Consider the following 22,002-nt stretch of genomic DNA (forward strand, 5'->3'; position numbering starts at 1 on the left):
CACCCTTGATTTAAACTAGCAGCAATAAAAGAAACAAAGCTTGGAATGGCAGGAGGAGAGAGATATGTAATAGGCGGTGTTTTGGGGGTTTTCCATGTTCTTGAAGAAGAACAGCAGTTCTTTTCTTTTAGGCTGTGTTTGGATGCAAAATTTTATATTATAGCGATTATTGGAAATTGCAAAAACCTACGGGCGGGATCAATAAAATATGTGATTATATAGAAGTGTGTTTTTAGAGGGCGAGCCTTGGCACAACCGTAAGGTTGCTTCATTGTGAGCTGGGGTCACGGGTTCGCGTCACGGAAACAGCCTCTCTGCAAAGCAGGGGTAAGGATACGTACATCTAGCCCTCCCCTGACCCCGCAATGGCGGGAGCCTCGTGCACTAGTCCACCCTTTTTTATAGAAGTGTGTTTTTGAGTTACTTGGTAAAGTTCAATAAAATTCAAAGAAGTTCGATTTAAGTCACGAGCCTTTTGGTTTTTCTTTAAATCTACAGTTTAATAAAAATAGTAAAACATCAGGTCCAACATGAGCCCTATCCTATAGTGTTCCGATCAATCATAGGTGTGATCCACTATCTAATAGTAAAAATGGCCTATTGTATTGCTGTAAGACAGTCCCTGCACAAGCATTCCTCTTTCTTGATGATTGCCGGGCCTCACAATTTAGTTCACACTTTTGGCGGTCTTCATGTTGTTGGATCCTTATAGTTCAAAGAAACGACAATATCTCCATATATAGGTGGCCCCACAAATCATCGAAGTGGCCAACCAAGAGAATACCTAAAAATTAGATTTGAAGGAAACCTCATCTAGATGATGCAATTGCCTGCATATCAAGGTTTTAAATTTCAGTTTTGGTTGCCATTGAATCATATGGACACATGAAAATTGATAGAATTTTAAGATGAATCTTTATGAAATGCTAGAATAAGCACAATTGACTCAGTTTCAAGAGCTAGAATAAGCACAATTGACTCAGTTTCAAGAAAGAAGAAGAAGAAGAAGAGGCACAAATAGACACTTAGAAACAATCACTTAAGTAATACGACTATCCACAATGGTTCAGCAACATTGAACACCAAGTGACATGCACTATCGCACATGTCTGATCATTCAGTATATACTATATTTTACATGCAATTAATATAAATGTTTATACACAATATATACACCAAACTTCACATGCATTTCTTATAAATATAATTATATAACACACTAATAGAATATACCACTAATAAACTTATGGTTTTCGTTTTGATATGCATTTTCGTTTCAGTTTCAGTTTCTGCATATGTTTTTGTGGGGATCATTTTGGTCGTTTTGTCTCAGTTTTGATGGAAATTATAAACCATAATAGGGATATAGCTCAAGTATTGGTTCTTTACACAGATCAAAGTTCTATGTAAATCGAAGTTAACCTTGTAATTTTCACTGTGTATCCAAATCCTTCTAAAATTGCTCAACTCTAGATGAAGTGAAACAGAAAGTTGTCCTAAATACAATTTCACCTTATGTGAGTGATGCATCGATTAATGAAATAATTACTTACTCAGGGCCTATTGAAAGTTCTAAGTCACATCATATCTCTGGATGGAACCCACAAGGAAATAAACTCCATCATGAAGAGTAAGGTTGTTAAAATTAGGGAATAACCTCAAGATTGGAAAACATTACGTTGTAGATGGATTTTAATAATACTCTAAAGTACGATGGAGGAATTGAAAAATAGTGTGACTTGTAGCAAAAGACTATATAAAAGGAATACCCAGGTACTTCCTCGCCTATTATAAAATTTATTTCTTGATTTTGGCAATTGTTACAACCTACTTTCACTTTTAGCTCCATATGGATGTAAAGGTGGCCAAAGGTTTCGTTGAGAAATGAAATGAATATGAGGGCTTCCAAGGCTAAGTTCTTTGGCGGTGTTTTGATCTATGATATTATTTCTAATTGGATTTAGATTAGCATAGAGTTTTCCCCCTCTGTAAGGCCTCCTAAGGTTTGGGTCACCTAGTCAAAGGATGGATTAAGTTGTAACTTTGATTGGAATAGTGAACTCCCTAATCAGTGTAGCACTGCAATTTGGGTTGCTGGTGTTAGGGAAGTGGTGCAAACCTGGGGGTTTGTGGGTTATTCTGGAGAACTTATATAGGTGCAATATGAGTCAATCTCCAAGTAAATTAGTGCAAACCAGCCCCAAGATCCATATAAGCTTTTGATAGGTTAATCAAATCATCCAGGCTAGGGAACTTATTGAATTGAACTGGGTAGCTGTAGTTGCAAATCTGTTCATGAAATTTGGCCTAATATCCCATTCGTAGTTCATGTAATCTGCTCATAGGCAAACCTTCATAGCCTTGGTTTCACTTAATTGCATGAAAGAACGAAACTACAAAAGCTCACTGGGCCATTGATTCATGTAAGTGTAGTGATGCATTAGGGAAAACCGTGAGGTGCATGGGCTGTAGCAATGAGATTTAAGGTTTAAACTTAAACAATTAGCCTCTTACAAGTGTTAAAGGTGTTAACGTGTAGCTTAGGGATGAGTGTAAACAACATCCAGAGGCAAGGAAACTTAAGGGGAGATGAGGAGAAAGAAACTAAAGGGTGCCACATGCAAGGCAAAGAACTAATCGAGAAGGGCAAACTGGTCAAGATCATGTTGAAGGAACTGATTCTGAATCAGAGTTCTCTGAAAATGCACAGGTACACTTAAGAGACAGAAGGTTTTCTTCAAATCGGTTTGATCACTACGGCTATGCTTGAGCCGGGATGCCTGAGCTGTATTAAATGTGATGAAATAGAGGTGTCCAGCTGAGCCATTTGTCAATGTTTCCCAGACCAGGACGGTTTCATGCCAATAGTTACATATGAATCTCCAACAGACTTCAAAGCAAACTTTCAAGAATCCAACATTTCATTCACCATAGTGCTCAGTTTGGTTGCTTATTTTGGGGGGATTGTGAGAGTTTCAAATGCTTGAGATCTTCCAAAGATCTCCCCAAAACATGTTTGGTTGCCGATTAGACATTTGACCACTAGACAACTTCTAGACATCATTATTGCATTTTATCCTAGGTGGCGCTACGTGGCGGAGATGTTCCCTCCCATAATTTTCTCCCTTTTTCACCAAAATGGAGAAATTTGTGTGGGGAATTAGGAGAATCTCTCTTGTCTTATTCTTTCTCTCTCTTCCACCCTACATTTTGATAATGACACCCTACATTTTCCACTATTTTTCTCATGCAACCAAACACCACTCACAAATCTCCCTCCTAATCTTCTCCCAATCTTCCATGCTTGTCTTTTCCTCTTTGACTTCTTTTTCTCCTAATCTCCCATCCATCTACAAGCAACCAAACAGAGCATAGGAGAAATAAGCAACCATGTAAATTGGTACTAGGCACCCATGGTGATGGAGTTCATTGAAGATGAGAACATTGCATTCATTTCCAAAATAAGAAATATAGAACTGGAAATCAGCTTGGATGTTTCAATTGGGGGGACAATATAAAGTCACATAAATTCTACAAAAATGAAGGAAAAGCTACAAGAACAAGAAGATGAGGAAGGAAGCTTCATTCAGATCTACCTCCCTAATGTAGCTCATTCCCTGGCTAGAAATCTCCTCCTCTTGTAGGAGGAGGCCGAAATGAAATCCCAAAATTCCCTCGTCTTCCCAAAAATCAAAGTCCCCCTAAAATGAAAAGAAACCCCCTACTTATGCTAGATTAGCTAACATAAAGGACAAGAATGCCCCTCATATGGGGTATTAATTGCACCACACTACAAACCTATTCACACAAAATGAAACAAAACTCCATCCACCCTAGGCTAGTTGAAACCCTTATTCTTTGGCATGGCCGCACTACGTCAGAATCCCTTGGTGCGATGCCTTGGGTTTTGGTTAGTGAGATTCTAGCCTTGCTACCTATCTCTTTCATGTTTCTTCTTTTTTGGTTTCCTCTACAAAACAATTTGTCTGGGAATAAGAAAATGTTCCTTTCTCTTGCCTAAACCCTCAAACCCTTGTTTTTTTCTTCGTGTTTTACCCATCCCATCTCACCTTAAACCTTGTGCCCCTTAATCTTTTCCAAAAACCTCTCCGATTCGCATGTCGGGATCCTGCATGGATTCGGATTTGCGTGTCGGGATCCGACATGGATTCAAGGTCTTGGATTCGGCAAACTCCCACAAGGAGGATTCAGATTCTGTAATTTTTAAATAAAATAAAATTTTCAAAATTAAAAATTTAAATATCTATATATAAATATATCTATATATGTATGTATGTGCATATGTATATATATTCATGAAAATTTTGAGGGTAGAGTGTTGAGGCGAGTTTTATATTAATAGAGTCGAAGGAGGAAGGCAGTCGATGTTCGGGGGTTGAGGCGCAAGGGTTTTTATTAAAAGAGTACAAGTTATGCTTTCATATAAAAAGGTTAAGAAAACACGTTTAAAGGGAAAATATACAGGATTCTCATTTTAAAAGAGACAACGATGAATCAGATTCGCCCGAAAAAAACAGGATTCGTGCGGGACACGGCTACGACAAGAATCCGGGTGTGTCCCACGTGAATCCATTCCAATTCGCATGTGGAGACGTGTCGACACGGATTCGGCATAGGGGGGCAAAGAATCCATGCAACATAGCTATGCACCCTTCCTAGGAAGCAGGGGTACTCTCCCGGGGATCCCGCACCCGCACCCGACACGTATGGGGTGCGGGTACGTCCAGGGTACGTACCCCCCTTTTTTGTAAAAAAAAAAAAAACTAGTTTTGCCTGTCGGGTGCGCACCACGCGTACCCGACACGTCCTGCTTCTTCCTGCTGCTTCTCTTTCCTCTCCTGTACTTCTCTTTACTTTCCTGTACTCAGTATTTTACAAGTAATGTCTTTACTATTTTATTGTCCATTTACTTAAGATTTACATGTAAATAACGGAATACCCCCCTTTTGGATTTATTAAAAATAGTTTCAACACCCAAATCTAAAAGGAAAAAAAGTCAACTCTCCAGTTCTAGTACAAAATTCAAAGAAAAAGGGTCGGGTCAAAATTTTAACTTTCTTAACTTCCAAACGGTGGGGTATTTTTCAAATTTTAAAAATTCATAAAATTTATTTTGTCCAAACATTATTAAATCCCAAATGTCCGGTAAAAAAAATCTCATAATTTGTTCTCTAAAAATTATTCATCTTGTCAGGCACTGGTCAACACACTGGTGACAGACTTTTTTTTCTAATGAATGATGTATTGATGCCTCTTGTTATGAAATATGGAACTTAATCACTTATGAAATGAAGAGTAATATTAGAATTTTCCATTTTGGTGATGTTATTGTTATTTGATTGCTCTACAATTATTATTTTTTAATTTTTATAAATATATAATAAAATATTATTATATATTATTATATTCGGCGTACCCGAACGTACCCGCACCCGATTTTTTTGGCAAATCATGTACCCACGTACCCGTGTCGTGTCGTACCCGCACCCCGTACCGGTACCCGTGCTTCATAGCTGACCCTTCTAAACCTACCCAAAGCCCTCTTTCTCAACTCAACTCAGCTCAACTAAGCCTTTGTCCCAAACTAGTAGGGGTCGGCTAATGAATCGTTTAGAAATTTTCATGAATAAGGTGAAAGAATCTACAAGGCTCCAAGTGACTAAGTTTAATCCTGACACTAGTTACATGGATCACTTTCTTCTGTTCTCTCCTATCCAAGGTCATGTTCTCTGTTATGGATCATTTCCTACCCAAAGTCCTCTTTGAGATCCAAAATCTTCCTCATAGGCATATTAGTATTATATTGAGACCTTGTGAGATTTTGTACGTGGGATTGGAATACATTTTTGTGAGGTTGCTAAAATTTCTTGATTATGAAAATTGTGACTTCTTGGAATTCTTGTTATTTTCATGCTTATGTGTAGATGGATGATATAATTAACTTTATTCGCAGAGAATCTTAAAATCTCTATTGATTAATCATATTTTCGTGATCGAATCATAGGAGTTGCATGTTGGCCAAAGTTACAGAACTTCTGTTACTATCATGTTCACATTCTTGGACGTCAAAAACTTGATAGTTTGTCAACCTCGTTCCAATTTTTAGATAACCCCACACAATTGCAATTTGTCCTACGTCAGCAACATTCTTCCTTGAGACTTGTGTTTTTGCAAAACAGGAAAAAACAAGTATCAGCATAAACATTTCTTACTGAAAGTCGTGGATGTTATAGAAATTCGAGAAATAGTTCATTATCCATATTGTAATTATGGCTGTGACACAAGAGGCCAAATCTGTAACATTTTCAGTTCCTTTGTTGTTTTTCTGTAATGCTTGGGCACTATTTTGAACCCCATTTTGTGTGTTATTTTTTATTTAATATAATATTTGTACAAACCCAACTTATGTTATGATTAGACTTAGTCAATTTGAGCCGGGTAGATTCTTCACCTTCTTCATGAAAATTTTCTAAAGGATTCATTAGCCGATCCCAACTAGTTTGGGACAAAGGCTTAGTTGAGTTGAGTTGAGTTGACTTGAGTATAATATTTGTTCAAAAAATACATATTGTAATTATAGAACTGACTTTCCATGATCATAAAAATTTCAATTTTAATTCATCAGCTATAATGATACCATCAAAAAATAAAAGTACGATGGACAGTGGCAAAAACAAGATATAAAGACCGCATAACCTATATTATGATTGACCATAAACATTGAAATCCCATAACACAAATGCTGATTCAATATCCATCAAAACAAATAAAAAAAAAAGAACTAGTGTGCTTCTCATGGTACCTTCTGAATCATCATTGACTGAATCACTCTCAATAAGCCTCATTGTTTCGCGATACATCCAATCCCGCTTGATCGAAACAAAACTACGGTACACATTAACTTGTGCAGCAGCTCGAGCCACACCGACAGCTTTCGCAGGTTCAACCCTTGCAGAAACAACAATCTTAAGAACAAAACCCAACATTTCCACAGGCTCAAATCCCTTCTTCACTTCCCTCATCGGTTTCATAGGACGAAGATTACCAACCACTTCAGATCGGTCTCCCTCCGCATTAGCCCTAACACAAGGGCACATTAGCCCTAACCCAACTCTGGAAGCAAACTCTTTCAATGCACAATCAATTGCTTCTGATAACTCCTCCCTAACCATTTTTGTCATCTCAACATAATTCTCCTCAAAACTTCAAACTTCTGATTCCTTAAACCAACGATACTTTTCAATCCCAAAAAATGAGACCAAAACCATAGACCCCATGCGCTTGCGAATCCAACCAGGCCACCATTTGTAAGTGGATGGTTTTGCCCAAACTAAGTCTCCTATTTCCGAACTCTGAAACCCTAAATTTTCAACATCTCCATCATTCTACTGTGACACCCTAGAAGCATTTCGCTTCTCCAAAATCTTGAACCCACTACCGTCTTCTGAAATGCCACAATGCTCCTCTTCCTTCAAAACCCTAATATCATCATTTAGATTCCCTTCCTTGAACGTTCCAACTCGGAAAAGTGAAGAAAGAGGAAGGTTTTCCCACTCGTCGCTGTGGCCATGATCAACATTGTCAGACCCCATTCATAGACAAGAATCTCATGAGATGCTAAAACCCTACATATGGGTGAAAACAAGAAAAACTTTTGAATGTATGAATTTGAATTAGTAATGCGAGACTTTCAAGGTTTGGAGGTTTTGAAGGTAGATGAGAGAATTTAAATTTTGGGTAAGAAGTTAATGATTGAGTGTGAAGGAGTCAAGATTTGGGGCTTTTGAAGATAGATGAGAGAAAGAGTTAAATTTTGGATTAGAACTTAATGATTGAGTGTGAATGAGTTCGATGGATGAACTCTAAAGTTGTCAATCGAAATAACAAATTTCAATGGGACATGGATGTCATTACGTAAGATAAGTAACAAGATAATGGGTGAATACATAAGGTTCAAAATTTAGATTTCGAAGCATACATGGGAGACTAGTGGTTATTTAACGGGGTATACAAGGTTTGGATCCAGTGCTCTTTAGGGTCGTTCACCCTCAAGTCATTTTACAAGCCGATTGAATCCTTAAGGTGGGGAATCTCAGAAACCGGTATATGTGGGTTATTGATCATTATGAGTGCACAAGGCAGGAGAAATAGTAGATCACATGTCCCTCACTTTAGCACAACCAGGTGTGTGTGGAGCAAAATTCTATGTAGATTCAGTATAGCCTTTAGTGTTTCCATCCAAGCTTTCTGAGTTGATATAGAATTGGTTATTCTCGCCATGGAAGAGAGGAATGCAAGGGTATTCAGGGGGCGTAGTAAAGTCTCATCAGTTCTTATTCATCAAGATGATAGCATTGACAATTGCATGGGTAAGGGCCCTTCCTAGTTTCAGATTTATTTCAGTGAATGCACTATGGGAGAGTGGAAAGAAGTATGTTCCAGTGGGAAGCAAAGGCAAATCGTAGTGCATCCTTGGGTGCCTCCTGTGGAAGGTTGCCTCAAGCTACACTTTGATGTTTCTAGCTTGGGGAATTCTGAGACGGCTGGAGTAAGAAGACTTCTTCGTGATCATGAGAGGCATACATATTGGACGTTCTCAGGCCCTATTGGGTTTGCCGATTCCAATGAGACGGAGGTAAGAGCTATTTGTCATGTAATCAGGTTATTAGATCATGACATACTGGATTAGGTGATAGTGGAAGGGGATTTACTAATGTAATAAAATGGTTGAAGGGACTCTCCCCCATCCTTGGTACTTTGCCCATTGGATTGATGAAGTTATAAATTGGATGTAGAGATCCTCCATCACCTTTCACCATGTAAGAAGATCGGCGAACAGTGATGCAAACAAGCTAGCAAGTGATGGTGTCTATAGATCGGCATTAGAAGGAACTTCTTTGATCTAGAGTTAGAATCGGTTGTCCAATTTCTTAAGCTTTTAGATGGGTGCTATATTAAGAGAATCGGTTTGGACAATAGAGTATGGACTGCGGAATCTTCTGGTTTTTTCTTTGTCAAATCTTTCTATTTTAGCTTATTGCCTTGCAGTGTATCCTTTATTTCAGCCGAGGTATGGAAATTTCATTGTTCGCCTATAGTTGGTATCTTCGGGTGGGAGGTATGTCGCGATCGGATTCAAACTATTAATTTCCTCCGCAAGCGTGGTATGATGCTTGTTGACCATTGCCCCCTTTGCTTGAAGGATAGTGAATCTGTGGGTCATCTCTTCATGCATTGCTCTTTTTCGCGTCAGATATGGAGTTTGATATTTCTAAGATTTAGTATTAGTTGGATTTTTCCTTGTTCTATTATGGAATTGATGCTTCATTGGTCCTTTGTGCCGTGGAAGAAGAAAGGCAAAATATTATGGAATTTGTGTCTTCTAGCAACTTGGTGGGTGATATGGAAAGAGAGGAACTCTCGTGTCTTTGAAGGGGTTGCAAAATCTCCTTATTGGCTATATATGAAATTATAGCTCTCACTTTTTCATGGGCGAAAAGTTTATCGGCTTTCCGTTTTGTATCAGCATTTGACTTATGGGAGGGTTGGAAAGTTATTTGCTTTAGTAGGGAGATTCGGCCTCGATCTGTTCAGAGATGGGAGGCTCCGCCAAGTGGCATGTTCAAAATTAACTTTGATGGGTTGAGCTTTGGGAACCTGGGTTCGGCCGGTGTTGGGGGAGTGTGTCGGGATGATCGTGGTGAAGTTGTACGGGCTTACTCTGGCCCTCTTGGAGTTTGTGATGACTCGGAGGCCGAAGTGTTGGCAGCTTATCATGGTATAAAAAAGCTTGCTAGAGAATGTATGGATAACACTATTGTGGAGGGAGATTCCTAGAATGTGATTAGATGGTTGAAAGGGTTGGTGGTGCCTCATTGGAGATTTTCTTCTATTTTTGATGAAATAGATGATTTAGTTGCGGGCTCATCTATTGTTTTCAATCATGTTCGGAGGTCTGCAAATGGGGAGGCAGACTCTTTGGCTAGGAGTGGGGTTCGGAGGTTGGAGTTAGAGTGGTTTGACTTCCTTCCTCAAGAATTGTTATTTTTTTGTTTTTTGTTGTATTGTTTTCTTGTATTTTTGGTTGGGGTCCATCTCGGCCCTCTTCCTTTCTTAATGAAATCATCCTGCCATTTCAAAAAAGAAATGAAAAAGAAATGTTTGATTTCCTCCCCCCTTCATTTGACACATGCCATCCTTTTTTGTTTTTTCCTTCCTTTTCATTTATGAGTGATTGATCTTCTAGTTCGTCAGGCTGATCCCTCGGTTCTATTATTTTTAATCTAATTCATTATCATTAAAAAATGAACACGGTATACAATGTCATTATACTGCTTAATGTGAGTAAGTTCCAAGATTCAAGTTAAAAATCTCTTACAGTGAGCTTACCATTACTGGCAAGTGACTAGGCTGATATACAATAGCAAAAAGGTTCGTTGGATATCTTAACAAGTTTTGCAATACACGAGTTTATATCTTAAGCAATTGATGCAATCTGAAATTCGAACACTGAACTGTCGCGAGGTGGATGTCTAGAGATTTAATGGGGCTCTTGACAGGATAACACGCTGGTAAAGGAATAGCGAGGGCATGTGCAGGTGTATGTGTATTTGCAGCTTCAGTGAAGTATAAACGGGGTTGAATGATTCGAATGTGTTTTCTCAATCAAATTGAGAGAAACAATTAAGCCTACTATATAATACTTAAGACAATATGAATAGATCCTGGGATTTAGCTTCGAAAGTAAGTTGATGGGTAAATCTAACAGTAGTTTCAACGTATTACGATTCTCGGATATGATGAAATAGTATTAAAAATGGAAATAAAGAATTAGTACAATGACAAGAAACTAAAAAAGATTTAGTTCTACCCTTGGAATATATGTTCTTCAGTTGAAGTGAACAAGACCTGATTACATGAATCAGAAAAGATGGGAGGTATCTGATCCTGCAAACAAAGTTTACATGGAAACCATATTCGGAAGATATGTGTGCATGCATGTATGTGTATATAAATATAGAGAAAATGGTTCCTACACATATGTGTAGATAAGTTACCTACACACTAGCTTAAAATACAGTGGGGGCCACATTATTTGGGTGATCCAAACCATTCATTTTTAAGGCCCTCACATAGATAGGGTGTCCATAAAAAATCAGATCCATAGGATCATCTTAACCATTCGAACTGTGGAGGCAAAAAATGGACTAATTTGTGAAGGTTTAAAGACATCCATTTTACCTCCACAAATCGTAGGGTAGGGATGATCCTATGGATCTGATTTTTTGTAGACACTCTATCTATGTGAGGGCCTTTAAAATGGATGGCTTGGATCACCCAAATAATGTGGGCCCCCACTGTATTTTAAGCTAGTGTGTGGAGAACTCTCTACACATGTGTAGGAACCGTTTTCTCATATATATATATATATATATATATATATATATATATATATATATATATATCATTTTTTAATTTGACTTAATTGCAGATGATTTAGAAAATAAACATGTCCTGTGCAAGTATACAATTGCAGGGCAGGTTCTGAAAGTAATTGTTTGGGTGGATTTCGAGGCTTTGGCAAATCTAGTTCAAGAAATATAGTGAAAAAATTAAATGGATCTAGTAAAGTAGATTTACAAGTCTTGTTTTTGTTACTTTAAGATTTTATGCTACAAATGTAAAAAGATCAGTTCAAGGTTGCTATAGGTAGAGGAGCAAAGGTATGTTTAGGCCTCCGTACAAGATCAATGACAATATTCAAGTAAGAAATCTAGTATATTTTCATGAGCATGCATCAATGAAGATTATGTAAAACGAGCATAAATAAGAATGAATGAATATTTAATAGAATAATTAAGTTTAGACCTCCACCTTTTGGAAGCTTCCAAGGTGCAAATAAATTGGTAGAGTTGAGAGAATAAAAGGATGATGATGGTGCGTCTCAGAGACCCTATTTGAGACATTGAGATGATGCCCGAGCTGCTGCCCCGACATTAAAATGGCAAAACTGAAGAGAAAAAAAAAAAGAAAAAAAAGAGAAGAAAACGCAAGAAAGAAGAGAGCTTTTAGCTATGGGGTTCTCGTGTGAGATCCGTGCCTTGGGAGGAAGCCTATGTGGGTTTTAAAGAAGGGAAGGGGAAGCGAATAGCCGTTATAGTGAATCAATAAAGGGGATTTTTGGGTTTGGGGTTTTTCTTTGGAAAACCACAGGATTGATTGGGGTTTTTTGTGTGAATGGGGAATGTAGGGTAGGCTTTGACGTTTTTGAAAGGATTCAGCCATAAAGGGAAGGATTTAGGGCAACAAATAAATAGAGTTTTGGTGTTTTTTTAGGAAAGAGCACTTGGAGAAAGAGGAAATTTCATTTTTAGGGTTGAGTGGCGGGTATTTTTTAATTTGAACAAGTTTGGGGGTGTTGTCATACTTAAAAGGGAGGAGTATACAGTGTAAATAAGGGTAAATAGGGTTTCTTTACTGTAAAAAATAAATAATATGTCCTTACATTTTCCCCTCTGCCACTTGCGACTTTCGATAAGTGACAAAGAAGTGAATATGCACGAAATGAGATTCTTAGTTTTAGGTTCGGTTTTTAAGTTCAAAGTGAATGCCTATAAGTTGCCCTCTTGGGTGCCCCATGGCAAGACATGCGGTACCCAATAAGATAGGCGAGATGGGTTAAAATGGGCGGGATAAGATTAGGTGGGATATAAAACTTGAGGTAGAAATAAAGTAAAAGGTGGAGGATAATAAAATTTGGGGCAGCAACGATTGGTGGCATCTGTATAATCTTCATGTTGACATGGCAAGGGAGATATATAATCGTTTAATATTTATTAAAAGTAGCCCAAAATTAAAATAATTTAAAACACGATTAAAAAAATTCAAAAAACTCCGAAAATTTTGGGGTGGTCTGTAAATCCAAAAATTGGTTTGGAAACAAGATTTCACGAATTTTGGACATGGTTTGATATACTTTTGGCTTCATTCATCAAGAAAAAGGGGTTATTTTTTGAAAAATAGAATGAAAAAAGAAATTAAGTTTCCAGTTTTATATAAAACCCAAAAAATATCAGTTTTTAAAGAAACCCACGTTTTCAAACACTTGCTTTGATAATTTGATTTAAATCCATATTGAATAAAAAACGAAAGAAAATCATTATTAAATGGAGGAGAATTAATTTTTTGGTGAAATTTTGGATTTTGAATACTTATAATCTATATTATAACATACTGGAATTTCAAGAAAAAATTCATTGATTTGATCTATCAAAAGTAAAACCCTAGCATGCATTTTTACTTTTGATATTACAAAGATAAAGATCCTATCGTTGATCGCGCTTCTTGTCTCTAAGATGCGTAGATCCGAAGTATACGCTTTATCGCATCCTTTTATACGCTCTAGAAACCCCAAAGAATCATAAACTAGCCTCCAATATGTTGAATGTATTGAATATGTGAAAGCATTTTGTGAAGAACCAAGTAGAAGAGATGAACACAAAAGCAACAAAAGAGAGGAATGAATTCCAAGAAGGAAGTGAGAGATGTATGAATTTTCTAGAGAAAGGCCAAATGTTGTACTTGCTTTGTTTTTATAGAAAAAGTTAGGGTTAGATTAGATTTGGAAGTTTCCAATGTGAGAACTCCTACCTTTAGTTAGTTTCCAATTCTCACATATGGCTTGCTTTACCCTTACCTTCTAAATTGGATTTACTTATAATATTGATTTCTTACAAGCCAAGCAATGCTAACTTACACAATGGAGATTATTCAAGATCAATCTAGAAGCCTTCTCACATATGAAACTAGCAATGCTAACTTGCATGTGGCCTCCTCATGTGGGGGGCCCACTTATGTGGCCGACCCACATGGACCCCCACCTTTTGGGCTTTAGCCCAATGGGCCTTATGACATGTATTTTGGGTTTTTTTCAATGAAAATTCAATAAAATCTTTTAAATTTAAAATTTTTATTGATGAACCCAACCCATATGACATTTATGGTGCACCATCGACATACGATCGAACCATCATTTTTTGGGAAAACAACTTTTCAGACCAAAATGCCCTATTTGACCATTACACATCCAAATGCGACCAAAATACCCTCTAATTGGTTCACCCCTTAAAGAGGAAAGTTAAAAATGGAAAGTCTTTGTGGTCAAACTTCAAAAATAGAAACTTTTAAAATTGGGTCCTTTTAGTGAGCAATATCAAACAGGATCATTTGGTATCCCTTGAAAATACCCAAAGTGCCCTTGACACATAAAATTTCTAAGTCAAGCGAAACTCCTGAGAAACTCTAAATTTAGCAGGCTTTCCAAAATTCATGAAATGATCTAAGATTCCTTAGAGACACCCTAGAGGTCAAATGAAACATATTGGAAATGACCAAATTACCCCTGAGGTACAAAATTTGGTGAAACTAGAAAAAATCCTGAGAAATTTCAAAAATAGCAGGTTTCCCAAAATTTAAAGAAACGACCTGGAATTTCTCAGACACGGTCTAAGGATCAAATAAATCACACAGGAAAGACCAAAATACCCCTGGAGTGCAAGAATAAGGGAAACAGTGAGAAGTCTCAATTTAGCAGGTCTTCCAAAACTTATGAAATTACTCATGATTTCTTAGCCACAACTTGGGAGTCAACACATCGGGAATAACCAAAATACCCCTGTAATACAAAAATGGGCAAAAATGAGGGAAACCCTGCAAATTCTAAAAATAGCAGGTTTTTTCATTTGCTTAGAAACTTGAACTTTAATTTTTCAGATATCATTGGAACACCCTAGAAACCTTTAGGATTGCGAATCAACTTCCAAACACCTAAAATGAGAGGAACTCTACCCTATAATGCATGGATGCATAATTTATTGCGGAATATGGACTCGAGACTTGACAAACTACCAAATGCGACCAAAATACCCTCAAATTGGTTCACCCCTTAAAGGGGAAAGTTAAAAATAGAAAGTCTTTGTGGTCAAACTTAAAAAATAGAAACTTTTAAAATTAGGTCCTTTTGGTGATATCAAACAGGATCATTTGGTATCTTCTGAAAATACCCAAAATGCCCTTGACACATAAAATTTTCAAGTCAGGTGAAACCCCTGAGAAACTCTAAATTTAGCAGGCTTTCCAAAATTCATGAAATGATCTAAGATTCCTTAGACACACCCTAAAGTTCAAATGAAACATATTGGAAATGACCAAATTACCCCAGAGGTACAAAATTTGGTGAAACTAGAAAAAACCAGGAGAAATTCCAAAATAGTAGGTTTCCCAAAATTCAAGAAACGACCTGGAATTTCTCAGACACGGTCCAAGGATCAAATGAATCACAAAGGAAAAAACCAAAATACCCCTGGAGTGCAAGAATAAGGGAAACTCTGAGAAATCTAAATTTAGCAGGTTTTCCAAAACTTATGAAATTACTCATGATTTCTCAGCCACAACTTGGGGGTCAAACGGGACACATCTGGAATGACCAAAATACCCCTGTAATACAAAAATGGGCAAAAAAAAGGAAAACCCTGAAAATTCTAAAAATAGCAGGTTTTTCACTTGCTTGGAAATTTGAACTTTCATTTTCGAGATATCATTGGAACACCCTAGAAACCTTTAGGATTGCAAATAAACTTTCAAACACCTAAAATGAAAGGAACTCTACCCTATAATGTATGGATGCCTAATTTATTGCGGAATATGGACTCGTGACTTGACAAACTACCGAATCTTTTGCTTTTTAAAGTGTAGCAAAATGGGGGTGTCTACACATTGGCTCGGTCGACCGCAACGGTTTGAAATTTGAAAATAAAAAAGAGAGCCCGATAAGGACGGTCGATCGATGTACCTCGGTTGACCGCTGTGGCCTGGAAAACTAGCCGTTGGGGCTTGCGGGGTTTGACTTTTTCAACCCAGTTTTTTACAGTTTTACCCCAAACGGTCTTATTTCTTTATGGGCTATATATACACTATCCAAACCTTTGTAAACAACATTTTGACAAATCATTTCACATCTATTTGAGCCTAACATTTTCAAATCAAAGGTTTATCCTCTTCTATGCCTTGAACTTGTGATTTTCATTTTATCAAGAGGAATCTCCATAGGGCTTTTACATTTTCTATCTTTGGGGAGGTTGTGAGCTATTAACTTTTGTAATCTGCCTATAAAGAGGCAAAGAGAGAGTTTTTATTTTTTAGTTCTTCATTTGTAATTGAGGGTCTCCGATTCGGCCCGGTAAGAAAGGAGAATCATTGTAAGAGGGACTGTCCCCTCGCAAGGCTTCGTGCAGAAAGGGTTTGTCCCCTTTGGAGATTGGAGAATGTGGTGTACGGCTTGGAGATTCGCCATTGAAGAATCTCAACTTTAGTGGAGTGCCCAAGGAGATCAACTTGTAAGAGTGGAGTAGGTATTGTGATAGACCGAACCACTATAAATCTTGTGCCTTGTGGTTGCTTCTTCTTCTCCCTTCCTTTGCACAATTGGTGATTGGTAATCTCTACCCTTTATTTGTGTTTATTGTTTTATTGAACAAGGGTTAGAGCATATAAAGGATAAAGTAATATCTAAACCCTAGCTTTCATTGTCTTGCTTATTTAAACACGGGTTAGATTAATTAGTGCTTAATTAGTAAATTAATTTTAATAATCCACCTAATTAAGCCAAAAGTTTTAATTAGCCCCCCTCTTGGGTTGTCACACTTGTATTTCAATATATATATATATATATATATATATATATATATATTGAAATATATATATTTATAGGGAAACTGTTCATGAGCTTGAGCTTATATAAGCTTATATGAGCTTGAGTGCCCAAACACATGGGTCCCACATTTTTTGTCGTGATCCAAACCATTCACTTGCAAGGACCCATCATAGATAGGGTGTGTACCAAAAACCAAGTTCATTGGATCATCCTAACCCCTCCAAAAGTGGAGGCAAAATGGGCAAATTTGTCGACAAACAGTGTCCGTCCATTTTCCCCTCCACTTTGGATAGGTTAGGATGATCCTATGGACCTGATTTTTGGTACACACCCTCTCTATGTAAACTCCTTCCAAATGAATGCTTTGGATCACCCAAAAAAATGTGGGATCGGCCATGTTTTTATGGCACTCTAGCTCATATAAGCTATATGGGCTCAAGCTCACAAACAATTTTCCCTCTCTCTCTCTCTCTCTCTCTCTATATATATATATATATATATATATATATATATAGGCCCTGACATCAAATAGAGTGTGCCCAAAAAATCATCTCATAGGATCATCCTAACCCTTCGATTTGTGGAGGTTAAAATGGACAGATTTGTGGAGTTTATAAGCGTCTAGTTTAACCTCCACAAATCAAAGGGTTAGAATGATCCTATGGAGATGATTTTTTGACGACACCCAATCTATGTCAGGGCCCATAAAATGAATGTTTTGGATCATCCAAACAACATGGGACCACTGCATTTTTAACTCCACTGTCCATTTTTAACCTCCACAAATCGAAGGGCTAGGATGATCCTATGATCTATGTCATTGCCTATCAAATGACTGCTTTGGATCATCCAAATAATGTGGGCCCACTGTGTTTTTGGTTGGCGGACTAGAGAAGGTTCTCTAGTCGATCGACTAGAGACACTTTCCTCATATATGATCGACTAGAGACACTTTCCTCATATATATATATATATATATATATATATATATATATATAGACAGAGAGAGAGAGAGAGAGAGAGAGAGAGAGAGAGAGAGAGAGAGAGAGAGAGGAAAATGATTGTGAGCTTGAAGCTCATATAGCTTATATGAGCTTGAGGGCCCAAACACATGTGGGCCCACATTGTTAGGATGATCCAAATCATTCATTTGAAAGGCCCTTACATAAATAGGGTGTGTGCAAAAAATCAGCTCCATAGGATCATCCTAACCCATCCAAAAGTGGAGGGCAAAATGGACAGACACCGTTTGCCACAAATCTGCCCATTTTTGCCCTCCGCTTATGGAGAGGTTAGGATGATCCAATGGAGCTGATTTTTGGTACACACCCTATCTATGATGGGGCCTTGCAAATGAATGGTTTGGATCACCACAAAAAATGTGGGACTCATGTGTTTGGGCCCTCAAGCTCATATAAGCTATATGAGCTTCAAGCTCATATAAGCTATATGAGCTTCAAGCTCACAATCATTTTCCTCATATATATATATATAACTTCAAAACATCAAATTTTTCACAAAAATATCTTTAAAAATAACATCAAAATTTTCACAAAAATATCTTTAAAATCACAAGAATTCATCAATAACAAATGTTTCGAAATTGTTTCCCTCAACTAAACTTGGGAAAAGCTGCATTGTTCAACATTTAATTATTTACATAAGACCATCTTTACCATCTCCTCTTCATCATCTCCTCGATCCTCGTCATCGTTTGTGATTTAACAATTTAACATACAAACACAAAGCATATATAAATTCATGACAAATGAACAGGCACATAAAAAGGAAATTCACAACAAGAATTTAACTTGCCAACTGATTGCAAACTAACAAATGCATGAGGCCGCGATGATTCAAAATTTTCGGTCTTACCAACTCCACTTGTCGGGATATACTTCCATTGACTATTACTTCACATCATCCGACTTAATAATTCCCTCCTACAATTTGGTTGGGTTCTTCACTTTTGAAAGTAAGCTTAAAATCAATGAAAATCAGTCAATTTTCACGTACCAATTAATTCAAATTTAAGGAAATTCACAATAACCAGAGGTATGCTAAATTCAAGGATTGTTTCACAATACAAAAAATTCAATGAACCCATGAAAATAAAAAGGCTAAATTAGAGAAAGCCAATCACTTATACACATACCCATTAGTCCACAATACCGTGTTTTTATTTGATCACAACAAAGCAAAACAATCCTTTTAATGAACATATCAAGACATGGAAGGAATGCAGTTCTGCATTTATTAATGAAGAACAGGTAGCAGCAGAAGAAGAAAAATCTCAGGTGCCCATTAATGAAAGTGCAAGCAATATAAATAATAAGAAAAGAAATGATGGAATGCCTACAACACCATGGCTAGCTTAGCCCATTAGTGATGAGATTGCCACCCCTGTGAATATTTACGAACTAAACAAGGACTCAATCGTCCAGCTGAAAAGGAAGAACGGGAAGAGAAACACAAATCATAGCACCATACACATGAAAGCACAAGAAAAAAGACCAAACGAATATCATAAATCGACATGACAGATCAGCTTATCAATTGGTGGGAAATGATGCCGTTACAAATGATATAGGCTACAGAATGAAAGCACATTGGACTTGGATGATCAATTGTAGCGTTCTTTTCCGAAAAGAACAAGGGAAAATAAAATATAAGAAAGAAAATTCAAATTGATGGACGTAGATAGTATTTTGAATCGTTCAGATGACGAGAACTAGAGGATATTGTTAAATTTAAACAAAAAAAGAGAGTAAATGCTGTGACATGAAGTCCGTAGGAAAAGAAAAGTAGAAACCACGATTCTGCTTCACCAATCAAATGCATAAGAGGAGCAAGAAAGATTAGAAAATGCTGGCTCGACAATGCAGATGAGTCGTTCTATTTGAAAAATCAAAGGAAAAGTTGGGTTAACTCTTCATTTTCATTGAAATAAAATGGAACTACTCATCAAGAGATTAAAAGAAGAACAGAAAAGGGAACAGAAGAGACGAAATGAATTACTCTGCCGTAGGCATTGATGTCAAGGCCGCTCTTGAGGAGCTCCGAGATGTCCTTCTTGAGGAGCTCCGAGATGCTTTTATCAAGATAAGAAACCCAGATAAGAGCTGCATTTATTACTGTAGCTGTATATAAAAGAAAAGCTGCAGAAGACATGTAGAATCACTGAGGTCAATATGTTTAAAATCTGCTCAAAAAATGAATTGCAGTAAAACATTAAAAGTTCGTACTATATTAAAAATCATTCAGGCTACACAAATCGATGATAGCAGAGCTAGCTGCCCACAGAAATAACAACAAGTATCTCTGAAGGAAGATCTCACACTTCCTTCACAGACTCAATCTCACACTCCCGAGGAGCATGCAGAACAGTTGTTGCTGACCCCACAACATAGAGAAAATAATATGTGCAAGTTCAGCATTGCAACAGAATATGAATGTTAATACATTTAAATATAAGAGAAAATAGTGACATAATACGACATATGAGTGTCTATAGCCTCATAATTAGACTTCATTGCACCAAGAGGAGTGACAAGAATTGACGATGCAAATGCATATGCTGCAAAGTTAGTAACTTACCCAACAAAATGAAAATGAAGTCGTTGGGAACTCCTATGTAAGAGTACAGCTGGATTTCTCTGCAAGAGCCCAGTTGGGAATTACTCCACAAATTGAAAATCTTCGTCATACCCGGCCTCACCGTAAGAAATTGTATTCCTCATTGGGTGTCTTTATTAAAACTAGGCAAAAAAAAATAAAATAAAAAATCTAAAGCTTGAATGGGGGTGCCGGCATCAAAATTTAACTCAAGTCTTATTAGAACTTGAAGGTGCCATTATCAAAAGAGACTTCATTAATATTTGGAATTTTGGGAAAGGTTTCTAAATTTAGGATTTAGATTGACTTCTCTGTGTTCGAAGCCCAAAGCTATTTTGGAAGCCACCCTATTTTGGACGTTTGAAATTTGGGAAGGAGTCCCATTAAAAATGGAACTAATCTTTTATTAGTAAAGTATATTAGAAATTTTTGGAATTGATGGCGTTTGAATCCGGGTCTGCGATCGCGCGGTCGGTAGAGGGCCCCCGCGGGGTCTGCAATCACAAACAAATGGGGTCAGGAGGTCCGGGGTGGGTCCCAGACGACCACTTCGACACCCAAGTTAGATCATTCGACCAATCAATATAAAGGACAACGAGAAGAGGAAGGGATTTGATCAGGGTTACCAGGACCAAGGCGGGGGCTCTTTTCTAGGTGCGGAGATGAGGGGGTCTGAGAGGGCGACACGTGTCATGATTGTATGGTGCTTGCCGTTTTCCAACGCCTTTCTTCATGATGGTTAGGCTCTACTTGTGCATGGACGACACGTGGCGATATCTGAGAGCGACGCCGTATTTGTGTCCCATCAGGAATTCTAATCGCAATTGGAGATTGAAAGAGATTCTCCTTGCCCTGGCCTTTAGGGTGAAAGTTATCCTTGGAATACTTGGGCGTGAAATACATCACTAATATTTAGGATCCTATGGCCTTTGTACTTAATTGTAGGAAAGAAATCAATCTTCATTGGGGTTTTATCTTTGGGTTGGATGTTTGCTTTTCCTTTAAGGAGAGCTTGAAGTTTACCTAGTTGGAAGGCTTTCCCTATAAGTCTATGATCCTATTGAAGGAAGGATTACTCGTTCAAAAATTTAGGGGCGACGTGTGAACGGCAAAAGAGTGTAGAGGATGGCTGCAAAATAACAAGAGAGGAAAAGCTTCTTGCTTTTATTCATGGGTAAGCTCTCGGAATGGCCACTTGCACTATTCCTTTTGCCCTATAGAAAACATGTCCTCTTTTTCTTTCAAGTTTCCTAAATTGGCTTTTCTCACCAGCCCTCTAATTTAGCCATAACCACCTCTTCTCTAATCTACCAAAAGAAACAGTTTACATATTGATCCATGTCAACTGAGATTTGTTAAGTTTATTTAAAGGCTAGAATTTTTTGGTAGTTCCTAAACCATAGCACAACCTGATAACCATTTTCATGTGTATTTATGACCTTCGGCCCTCCTTGCACGACACACTTTTGTATATCAACCGAATCAAGTTTAGTTCCCATTCCAACTTATCAATGACCATATTGCTCCCCATTTTCAAGAGATCTGATCACCTCACCATCCTTAGCCTAAGAGCTAGAGGAAACTCTTGACGGGAGAGACAAAGGAGCATTGGCAAAGAATGAATTTTAGCCAGGAGGGATCTGTTCGAGGTAAGA

At 37.6% G+C, this 22,002-nt stretch overlaps 1 protein-coding gene across 1 annotated transcript; it reads right to left on the reverse strand.

Annotated features, from left to right (window-relative positions):
• Positions 1–490: 490 nt before the first annotated feature.
• LOC143887447 (uncharacterized) lies at positions 491–12,302 on the reverse strand. The gene is made up of 3 exons (XM_077391529.1): positions 11,896–12,302; positions 6,824–7,581; positions 491–830 (listed from the first exon to the last, which is right to left on the reverse strand). Exons 2-3 carry the CDS (start codon positions 7,200–7,202, stop codon positions 814–816), a joined length of 396 nt encoding a protein of 131 aa, XP_077247644.1. The 5' UTR covers positions 7,203–7,581; positions 11,896–12,302; the 3' UTR covers positions 491–813.
• Between the last annotated feature and the right edge of the window lie 9,700 nt (positions 12,303–22,002).

The sequence above is a fragment of the Tasmannia lanceolata genome, unplaced genomic scaffold (assembly GCF_043159265.1).
Source record: "Tasmannia lanceolata isolate RefF3 unplaced genomic scaffold, GAP_Taslan_0.1 ptg000012l, whole genome shotgun sequence".
NCBI classification, from domain to species: domain Eukaryota; kingdom Viridiplantae; phylum Streptophyta; class Magnoliopsida; order Canellales; family Winteraceae; genus Tasmannia; species Tasmannia lanceolata.

Excerpts from the sequence above, each read along its gene's own strand:
- LOC143887447 (XM_077391529.1), bottom strand. The coding sequence starts at position 7,202 with ATGACAAAAATGGTTAGGGAGGAGTTATCAGAAGCAATTGATTGTGCA.